Source organism: Myotis lucifugus, unplaced genomic scaffold (assembly GCF_000147115.1).
Source record: "Myotis lucifugus unplaced genomic scaffold, Myoluc2.0 scaffold_10, whole genome shotgun sequence".
NCBI classification, from domain to species: Eukaryota; Metazoa; Chordata; class Mammalia; order Chiroptera; family Vespertilionidae; genus Myotis; species Myotis lucifugus.
This window is the reverse complement of record NW_005871058.1, coordinates 8,316,281-8,327,082: the sequence shown is the minus strand read 5'-3', so window position 1 is coordinate 8,327,082 and position 10,802 is coordinate 8,316,281. Positions and strand designations below refer to the sequence as shown.

Genomic DNA, 10,802 nt, shown 5'->3' with positions numbered 1-10,802 from the left:
GTGTATGGCAGAAGTGAGAAGCCTGGATCTGAGATCAGCGTCAGAAGACGAAAATTGAAATAGTCCTGAGAGGGCAGAAGCTGAGTCTAGGTTCACCAGGAGAACGTAAAGAGTTTCTTGGGAAGTGGGCCTTATGTCTCATGACCACTAGATAAGTATTTCAGAAACCAGACTCAGGACACTTTTCCTATGGGATTGCCTAGCCTTAACGAGGAGACCGGGAAGCTGAGCTGCGGGGGCTTCGGGCCCGGGAGGTTGTGACGAGAAGAAAGAAGCTGGGGGGAGGCGTCTGTGGCAGACATGGGGGGGGAGGTTGGGGAGGCGATCGTGCGAGAGTGGGATGGAAGTTTGGGGCCATAAGGTGGGGAAGAAATGGAAGGAATGGGAGACACGTAGGAGGACGGGGTTTCTGGAAGAGAGCAGAGTTTGGGGGTGACTGGTGTTGGGAAAAGAATAGGAAACAAGAATTTGTGGGTGATGGAGAGACAAGTTCAGAGATGTCAGCTCGGAGAAAGGAATGCATGAGAAACCTTAGCGATGACGGAGGCGGGGCCAGGCGCGTTTTCTAGGGGTGCTGGGGTGCTGGGTGGGAAAGGAGGGTGGACCACAGGGATGGCTGGGTCCTGGGGGTGGAGGGTTTCCTGGAGAGCTGAGGATTTTGGTTGGCAAGACCAGGTAGATAGAATGGAGGGGCATGAGGATTGGAAGGGCAGGTGAGATAAACAAGGCCTTTGGTGGCGGGTATGGAAGCGGGAAGGTCAGTGATGCAGAAGACAGTGGAAGGGAAAGGAGAAGGGAATGATAGGAACGGGGCGGGCAGCTCTGGTGTAGAGAAGAGATTAATTCGGAGGAGTGGGCCACCATCCTCGCCCTCTGTCTAGAGGTGTCTCCTTTGAAGTCATCACTGGGACTTTGGGCCCCAGGGAAGGGATGGGGTAGGGATTAGTCTCCAAACTGAGCCAAATCCCTAGGTGCCCCGCTTCCCTAATCCCAATCATTCTAATGTGGAGACAACCCCCGCCACAGGCGGGCGGCTCTTCCTTCTCCCACACTGTTCTCCAGGCAGCCTCCGCACTGCCAGCCTTCCCCGTCTTCAGCCTCGAGGCCTGCAGCACCCCAGAGCCCACCACCAGTGTCTTCTTCTGGGCTGGCTCCCTGCCCCACACCAAGCAGCAGCATCTCCCAGGACAAAGGACACCAAGACACTGGTTGGATTTTGGCAGCTGAGATTGCCAGAGAATGGGAGGGAGGCAGGCTGGGAAACAGGAAGAGCTGGGGCTGGAGTCTGGATTGGGAGCCCTCCACAGCTCTCCAGCTTTGGGGTGGGGGTAGGGTATGTGTGAGGCCAGGACAGCTAGAGGCCAAGGGTGGGCCCTGAACGGCAGGATCCCGCCAGCCTTCTGGGAAGGAGGTTGGCTCTGTATCAGCTCAGTAGATTTTGCCTCATATTTCCTTGGGCCGGGCTCAGCCAAGTTCTAGGAAAACCCAAAAGCTCCAGCCGGATTCTAAAGCACTGGGGACCCTGAACAAGAGGTTTCCTTGGCCCAGGAGAGAACCACACCACCCTTTTGTCTCTTAAATTGGTTGACACTTTACCACCGGGCCCACCTTCCTTATTCCTCAGGGCCTTCAAGAGCCAAGGCCAACTTCCCCCACCCCCCAGCCGCCTGCCCCCCTCCCAGTACCCTAGAATAGCTCCTGCTCCTCCCCACCTCCCAACTTTGCTCCAAGACTCCTCCTCCCCCTCCTCCCCCCTCCCTATTGCATTTCCTCTCTCTCTGCACCTCTCAGTTTAGTCTCCCACTGGATCCTGGCCGAGGCCTTTTCCAATTCCCTTCCAGGCTGCGCTCTCTCTCTCGTTTTTCAACCACTGAGGGGCGAATGAGGATGGTGACACATCTAAGCCTAAAAGAAAAACGTAAGCATCGGTAGGAACAGAAGATGGGGGAGAGTCGGAGAAAAGCCAGGGCCTCCACCCTCCAAATCCTCCCCTACTTGAGGGCCAGGCTGACAGTTCAGCTTCAGGAGCATCACACACACACCACCACCACCACCATCCCTCACCCCAGGTCCCTCTCAGGCCCCAGCCCCCCAGGACCCACTGGTCTCCAGGCAACGGCACAAAGGGAAAGTGGAGAGAAGGGCCTGGGAAACCCAGGCAGAGCCAGCTGTAACTCAATCTACCCAGTACCTGGGGGAGGGGGGGGGGGGCATGGCTGCAGAGAAGGTGACTGAGTAAGGAGGGAGAAAGGGGGCAGAGGTTAGGCAATGTGGCTCCAACCAGAATAGGCCTGGTTAGTCCAGGAGTTACTAAGGAAAAATGAGTCTAACGCACCCCAGAGAGAACCAAGAGGCCCAACGGAAAGTGTAGTGTGCCCCGAGGGAAACAGAAAAGGCGCCAGGAGACTCAGGAGAGAAGGGAAAGATGAGATGCCCGCACTGAAATGAAGAGGCACTGAGGAGCGGGTGCAAGTTCTTTGAACTCAAATGGAGGACGTGTCAGCGACACAGGAAGGACAGGGCCGAGAAATGGGTTCTGCCCATGCAGAACTGGGATCTTCTTGTCCTGGAGCTGGGTGGGATGGCAGAGGGATCCCAGGACCAGAACTCAGAAACGGAGTGGGAGGCCCACAGAGGGAACAACCTTGAAATCCCTCCCACCTACCTTTAGCCGGGCTGTACCGTGTCCTGCGGAACCTTGCCTCCCTCTAGTGGCCACAGCTTTCCACAGCCCCTGGTGTTCAAAGGGTTCTCCCCCTGAGTGGTTCTTGGGTTCCCATCTCAGTGCTGGGGCTCCACAGGAGCTAAAGAGTTGTGGTGTATCTTCAGCCACACACTGGCACCCTACTTGCAGGCTGACCCAGCTGGAGGGAGTTGAATCTCCAGTTTACTGGAGGCCTTTTTCTTCAGCCCCTGGTACCATCCGTCCCTCCTGGTTCCCCACCTTGCAGGGAGTGGTGGCCATGCAATGCTGTTCCATCCCCGAAGCAGACAGGATTGGGGTTTGGAGAGGCCCAGTATGGGAGCTGCTCTAGTTCACAGATTTATCCCTTCTCTGGTCAAGGCTCTTTGGGAATCTGAAAACACTGTGGCCACCTCTCCTCCAAAATGCACATACACACATTTTTGGTGATTTGAAGAATTCCTGCACCAGATTAAGAACTGCTCATTCACCTGGATCTTGGGGCCAAGCTTGCTGCTGAGAAGGCAGGGGCAGCGTGGCCCTCACCTGGCTAGGGTGGGGGAGGCAATGTCATCATCTTGGCCATATTTGTTCTATTTGTCTTCCTCCTCTTGTGCCCTCCCCAGCTCTGCTATCCAGTGTCACCATCTTCTCTCCCCTCATATGAACTACAGTCAGACTCCTCGGACACAATAATGCACTGTGATTCAGACTTTAATGGTGGTGTTCATTTCAATGTCAGAGGTGGTGGGAACTGTGGAACATGGCATGGTGGGAGCAAGACCTTGCTCTGGGGCAGCTGGAGAAAGAACAGGGAAGGTAGGGCTGGGAAGAGAGTTCCGGGGAAGAGTCCCCAGGCGCACAGCCCCATCTCTGGCCCCAGCCAGGCTTCAGTGAAGGGTTGCTACACACAAAGGAACTGCCAGCAAGGCCTTTTTCTGTTCCCTTCAGCATTCCAGCAAGACTTCCATCCCAGACCATCTCAGAATCTATAGCCATATGAAATACATAGTCCCCTCCAGCCAGGCCAGTTTTTGGCCCTGGAGTCATGAGGAAATGAATAATCAACAGGATGAGTGAAAAATAAATAAATAAATAAATAAATAAATAAATAACACACTAAAACCTCAGGGCAGGCATGCCCAGCAGCCAGCACCTCCCTCCACCTCAGCACCATGCAGTGCCTGGCTCATCTGCAACGTGGAAAACACATGGAACAGGTGCAAAGCACAAGTGACCCAGGGTCCCTCCCTGAACACCTCAGCAGCCAACCCTGATGCTCCTGTCACAGACCCTGATCATTCTTCCACGGACCCCCTTATAATCCTCAGTCCTGTGGCCAGTCTTTGAGGAGAGAGAAAAGGAAGAGAGGAGAAGTGAAGAGTGTGGAACCCAGAGGGGGAGAGTAGAGACAGCAGGGGTGGGACAAGCCCAGGAGCCGTGCGGCAGGTCAGCTGGGGTGTCTGGGGTGAAATATCACAGAGCAGGACAGGAAGGGGTTCCAGGAGGGTGGAGGGGGTCCCAGTCTCCAGGAGAGTAGAGGGATCACAGCACGCTGGGATTGCGGAAATTGTGTCCGGCAAAGCGAGCTTCGTCTCCCAGCTCTTCCTCAATTCTGAGAGAAATGAGCCAGAAAGGAAACGTCAGGGGAGCAGGAGGCCCTCAGTCTCCTAGCCCCTCACACCACCTGCTCCTGTGCCCTGGCCCAAGTGTGGGCCTTCCCTGGCTCTCCCACGTGACCTGTGGGATCCATCCATCAGGCCACTAGTCAACCCGTCCTTCAGAACTCTTCTCTGGATATGGAACGGTGGGCAAACAGAGCTTCTAACCTTGAGCCCGGGCTCCCATTCCCCAGGTTCCCTCACCTCATGAGCTGGTTGTACTTAGCCAGACGCTCAGAACGGCACGGGGCACCAGTCTTGATCTGAAACATCAGGAAAGATGAGCAGCTCAGTGGCTGCCCCTTCATTTCCTTAAAGGAAACGTTCACTCCCTTGAAATTCCTAACACCCTCAAACACCTGGAAGGAGAGACCCACCTGAGCCTAGAACCCACCAATTGCACGAAGATCTCCCTTGCACTCACCTGGCCTGTGCACAGCCCCACCACCAGGTCTGCGATGAAGGTGTCCTCAGTCTCCCCTGAGCGATGACTCACCATGACCCCCCAGCCATTCTCCTGGGCCAGCTTGCACCTGTATCCATACACCAGCACTGACCCCCAGCCCCTCACACTGGGCACTCTCTTCCCAGCCCCAACGTTGGTCTATGTTAAGAAACATATGGAGGGAAGCTGTCTGGGAGGGAAGCAGAGAATCAGTTCGGAACCCAGAGGGAGCAGAACGGAGGGCTATGAAGGTGACTCTAGGTTCCCTGCTCTCTTCAGCATCTGTGGGCAGGATTGGGCGTAGAGCCCTTGCAAGAGGGGTCCTGAGAAACGGGCTGAGCAGGAGAGAACCAGGAGGCACTCACGCTTGGATAGCTTCAGTGACTGAACCGATCTGGTTGACCTTGAGCAGCAGGCAGTTGCAGGCCTTTTCTTCCAGTGCCCGCTCGATACGCTTTGGGTTGGTCACTGTCAGGTCATCACCCACAATCTGTATCCCTACATTGGCCGTGAACTTCGACCAGGCAGCCCAGTCATCCTGGTCAAAGGGGTCCTCAATGGAGACCACTGCAGAGAGAGGGGTGAAGGGGCTGTTGATCTTCTCTGGGGCTCTGCACCAGGCAGCACCAGGCAGGAACCCCCCCACACACACTTTGATTCCCTGAAATAGCCAGATCCCCTGGCTAACTGAGCTGCTCCTCCTGGCTTCCCCCATCCCCAATAAGCCTGCCCTAACTGAGTCTTACCATGATTCATTCATAAACTTTCAAAACACAAGGGTTCCGAATCTTTCTCACAACCTATCTGCATGTTCACATTTTCACTACCAGGAAGCCCTTCCTCATTACTAATCAAAATCCTTCATTCTGCAATTTATATCTAAAGCTCTGGTAGAACTGAAGGATAATTCAGTTCCTCATCAGCCTTCTATTCTCACATCACTTCCAGCTCCATTCAGCATCCACAATTTTATCTATCAAAAACACTGAAATGGCTGGTTCCCTGCCAGATCCAGTCACCTCACCATCCCTGGTTTCTTCCAAAGCCTTCCCCATGACCCCAGAAGCTTCCGAGCACATGACTTTAATCAGGAGCTGAAGCAGATGGAACAAATTCATCACAGGGACCTGCACATTGACTCCATACAAAGCCCAGGCTCTGCAGGAGACTTCACCCCATCCCTGGCTCTCAGTCTCTTCTTAGGACACCTGCACCTGGCACCTGGGGTGGCATCCCATAAGGTCCTGCTGCCCGCCCCCTGCACTCTCTTCCATGCCCCGCCTTGCTCTCACCAGGATAGTCCCTGACAAAGTCCTGGTAGAGGGACCCCAGCTGGTCCCCAGTGATGTATCGGGAAGGGTCAGCAGGAGACTTGAAATCCAAGTCATATTTGCCATCACGATAAAACTCTGAGGCAGCGACATCCATGCCAATGACAATCTTTTCCGTGTAGCCAGCCTTGTCAATGGCTTCCTTCACCAGCTCCAAGGCTGGGGATGAAACACAGCGAGATTATTAGCAGGAAGGGCAGACAAGGAGGAAGGAGAGAGAGGAAGAAATGAGGGGCCGTGGTAGAGCACTCGCTACGGAGGAGTCTGGCTAAGGTTCTGGTCAGGGTTATCCCCAGGTCTGGGAAGAGCAGGCCATCTCCCAGGAAGGCAGAGGATGCCTTCGGTTAATAACAGTGTTTTTAAATAGCTATCATTTATTGAGGGCTAACTGTGCATTTCACCTCTATGATCTCATTTAATCCTCACAACGATGCTATGAAGTAGATACTGTTATTAGTGTTCCGCTGTTACAGATAAGAAAGACGGAGCATGGCCTGGTAGGTGTTGCTCAGTGGTTGAGTGTTGACCTAGGTTCCATTCCAGGTCTGGGCACATGCCCAGGTTGCCAGCTGGATCCCCAATAGGGGGCATGCAGGAGGCAGCTGATCAATGATTCTCTCATCATTAATGTTTCTCTCTATCCCTCTCCCTTCCTCTCTGAAATCAATAAAAATATTTTTTTTAAGACAAAGCATGGACAAAATAAGTAAGAAAGATCGCCAGCCAGTAAGTCTTCAAGTCAAGGTTCAAAGGCAGGCAGTTTTGGCCTCAGAACCTTAACTCTTAGCCACTACCAGTTTTGGGTTTTGTTTCTATTCACTATACAGTTTCTCCCAGGGCAGAAAAAAGTTAGAGATCCTCAAGGCCTACGAAGTTGGGGTGAGAGTGGGATAGATTTAGAATAGGTTACCTAGAGTTTGGTATATCTCATCAAACTGAGAACCCTATGGAGTTAAAGGCTGGCATGGATCCCACAGGAGACCTAGACCACCTTCCAGGACTTCCAGGGGCTCCGGTGAGAACTTATAGTCGCTAAGGAACCTGGCTGGGCAGGTGAGGACTGCTCTTCCCGGCCTGCATGTGAATTTGGCAGGCCCTCTGGAGCTAGCAGGAGTCAAGGACCACCACCCATACTCCTCAGGACGTGGGGAAGTATGTGGCCCTTCCCAATGGCCCAGGATGAAGTGAGACTCAGAGCTGGGAGTGGGGATCCTGGTCTCACCCTCACTGTTCTCCAGGATGTTGGGGGCAAAGCCGCCTTCATCTCCCACATTGGTGGCATCCTTGCCATACTTGTCCTTGATGACTCCCTTGAGCGTGTGGTAGACCTCCGCCCCAAGTTGCATGGCATCACGAAAGCTCTCGGCACCCACCGGAAGGATCATAAACTCCTGCATGGCCAGCTTGTTCCCAGCATGGGAGCCACCATTGATCACGTTGAAGGCCTGGGAGCCACAGGACAGACAGTCACCGAGCATTTTCCTTTCTGCCCCTGGGAGCGTCCACCCAAGATCCCAATTCCCTCCCAGCTTCCCAGACTCCGAGTCTCATGTCCCCATCCTCTCTCTTTAGCTACCCCGATTCCCTGTCCTCCCATCAGTCTTCACAAGGTTTCATGCTCCCCTGGGCCCCACCCCTGGGAGAGGTACAGGCATGGCGGGGTGCTCACCGGCACAGGCAGGATGAGGTCTGAGTTCCCAGCCAGCTGAGCAATGTGGCGATATAGTGGCAATTCCCGCTCGGCTGCCCCTGCCTTACACACGGCCAAGGACACACCCAGGATGGCATTCGCCCCAAACTTGGCTGGGAGATGACAGAAGAAGGCACTAAGCAAAAATGTCTCCTTCCTCTTCTAGCCCGACACCACCTATACTCCCCAAAGGAGGCAATAGAGGAGACCCCCCCTTCTCCCTCCTCTGTGCAACATCTAGTCATTCTCTCCTGAAATAGCGGGGGAGCTGGGGACGAGGTGACAGGAAAGGGCAGAGAGCTGCGTCTATTTCTAACCACCCCAAGATCAGACTATCTCATGCCAACTCCCTCCCCTTCATGCTTCAAAGAAGTTCTTCCTCGGTCTAATAGTCTAATGTCACACACACACACACACACACACACACACACCCCAACTGCAGTTAAACTCATCTTCTCCTGCTCTGATTTTGGGGGTAGGATGAAAAGTCCATCCTCAGGAAGCTCCCACAGCGCTGGCCCCTTCAGTTCTCTCTGCTCCACACCTCCCCACCCTCGGCCTCCTCACTTTCTCCCGGCCCCTGCTTACATTTGTTCTCTGTCCCATCCAACTCCAACATCAGGTTGTCCAGCTTCTCCTGCTCCACCACAGAGAGACCCTGCAGGCAGAGCCACCATCACCCAAGGCCGGAATGGAGGCTGGGCCCTAAGACACAGGGCCCCCCTTCACACAGGCTCACATCCAGCCAGGGTCCAACCAGGTTCCTGCGACAGCAGCCTGTCTGGATCAGGGGACCTGAGCCCCCACGGGAGCAGAGGACAGTAAGGGGTCATCTTCCCACCTTCCCTTAGTAACCATGATTCCCAAGGGGTGGGCCTTCCCCGCCCCCCCGCCCCCACTTCTCCTCCCCTGGCCCAAGATTCCTTCTAGGACCCTGGTCCTGCCATTCCCAGCAAAGAGTGAGCCTCACTGAGCTGATGAGGGCTGGTGCAATGGTTGTGTTGATGTGGTCCACGGCCTTCAGGACACCTGGGGAGAGGCAAAGAGGCCAGGCTGGGTCAGGCCAGGAGGGGCCAGAGGGAAAGGGGGGGTGCAAGAAGAGGCTTAGGGACTGGTGTGAGGTCGGAATATAAAGCTGAGGGGTGAGAAAGCTTGGGAAAGAGAGAAGGCCTCACCTTTGCCTAAGTAACGCTGTTTGTCCCCATCCCTTAGCTCCAGGGCTTCATAAATCCCAGTGGAGGCTCCACTGGGCACTGCGGCCCTGAAAAGACCTGGGAGAGGAACATGGGGTGAGGAGGAAGAGAGAAAGACACCAGGGACCAGGGATCCATTTAGCCTCCAGCTCTAAACTCCTGCCTGCCACATCCAGCCCTTTCCCCACACTGCTCCCTAATACACACACATACACACACCTCCCTTATACACCCACATATATACACACTGCTCCTAATACACACAATACACACTGCTCCCTAATACACACACATACACACACCTCCCTTATACACCCACATATATACACACTGCTCCTAATACACACAATACACACTGCTCCCTAATATACACACACTATTCCTAAATACACACACAGCTTCCTAATACACAACTATTCCCTAACACACACACACACACACACACACACACACACACACACTGCTACCTAATACACACACACATATACACCCTGCTCCCTAATACACAACTACTCCGTAATACACACATGCACACACTGCTCCCTAACACACACACACACTGCTCCCTAATACACACACAGACACTCTCTCACACACACAGCTCCCTAATACACCCACATATATACACACTGCTCCCTAATAATACACACACTGCTGCTAATACACACAGAGAGATACACACAGCTCCCTAATACGCAACTACTCCATAATACATACACACATGCACACACTGCTCCCTAACACACACACACACACACACACACACACACACACACACGGAAGGGCCTCCTTATCCACCCAACTGAGTTCCCACATGCACCAGTAGGAACCCAGAGAAATGAAGTTATGCACTCATATGCTCACACACAGGTGCATACACAAACATGCAGAGGCAGGGCAGTGTCATACACTAAACTAGAACACGGAGGCCTGCCTATCCTGGCTCCCCTGGACAACAGCATCCAACCCCCACAATCCAGGCCAAGAGCCTGACCCAGCACCCCATCCCTGCTGGGAATCAAGGAAGCTTCCCCTCCCAGGCCAGGGCGAACCCAGCACTGAGGGGTCCGGGTGGGGGTGGGGTGGGGGTCGGGGCGGAGGGCCGGGCTCGGTCCGGGCCAGCTCAGTACCTCTGGCAGTGTAGAGATCCACCTCCACAGTGGGGTTTCCACGGGAGTCCAAGATCTCACGGGCCCAGATCTTCGTTATCGACATGATGGCTGGGATCTCCTTGGGTGGAAGGGAAGTAAGGAGAAAGGTAAGAGGCTTAGAGGGGTGGAGCCTGAGATCGTGGGCGGGGCCAGAGGCTAGGAGGATGGGAAAGAGGTTACTGCAGTGGGTGGGGGTGGGGAGGAGCAGGCCGCCACCACCGGCTGGAGAAGGGATTCCCCCACCCCTTCCAGGGGGAAAGGAGAAGGTCACTGCAGTGAGGAAGGGGAGGTCACTGCGGTGCGGGGCGGGGTAAGATCCAGCTCGGAGGCAGGAGGACACCGCAGGGGGCGGGGGGCAGTGGTTCCCTCGTCCCCTCAGCAGCTTGGGCAGCCGGCTGGTGGGGTTCGCCCAGACCTCCTCAGAGAGGAATGGCTGCCAGGCTTGCCTTTCTCCTTGGAGCCAAGAAAAGGATGGGTAGTCTGCACAGCTGGAGCCTGCATTCACAGCCCGTCCCCCCAACTTAACACCCCAGCCCCACGGCCCACGTCCCACTCTCTCCCGAATGTACGTCCCTCCTCTCCCACAGATGTGCCGTGGAGAGCGGGTCCTAGGAAAGGCCCTCCGTCCTGGGGGTCGCAGCGGGGAGG

At 54.8% G+C, this 10,802-nt stretch overlaps 1 protein-coding gene across 1 annotated transcript; it reads right to left on the bottom strand.

Moving 5' to 3' along the window:
• Positions 1-2,308: 2,308 nt before the first annotated feature.
• ENO2 (enolase 2) lies at positions 2,309-10,802 on the bottom strand. The gene is made up of 11 exons (XM_023749982.1): positions 10,134-10,802; positions 8,986-9,081; positions 8,781-8,839; positions 8,399-8,468; positions 7,790-7,923; positions 7,343-7,565; positions 6,082-6,279; positions 5,155-5,356; positions 4,769-4,877; positions 4,549-4,607; positions 2,309-4,298 (listed from the first exon to the last, which is right to left on the bottom strand). The coding sequence occupies exons 1-11, from the start codon at positions 10,216-10,218 to the stop codon at positions 4,229-4,231; spliced, it is 1,305 nt and encodes a 434-aa protein (XP_023605750.1). The 5' UTR covers positions 10,219-10,802; the 3' UTR covers positions 2,309-4,228.

Coding starts and splice junctions, on each gene's coding strand:
- ENO2 (XM_023749982.1), bottom strand. CDS start 10,218: ATGTCGATAACGAAGATCTGGGCCCGTGAGATCTTGGACTCCCGTGGA. Junction 6,280..7,342: donor CATCCTGGAGAACAGTGAGG/GTGAGACCAGGA, acceptor TTTCATCCCCAG/CCTTGGAGCTGGTGAAGGAA. Junction 4,608..4,768: donor TGGGGCTGTGCACAGGCCAG/GTGAGTGCAAGG, acceptor CTGATGTTTCAG/ATCAAGACTGGTGCCCCGTG.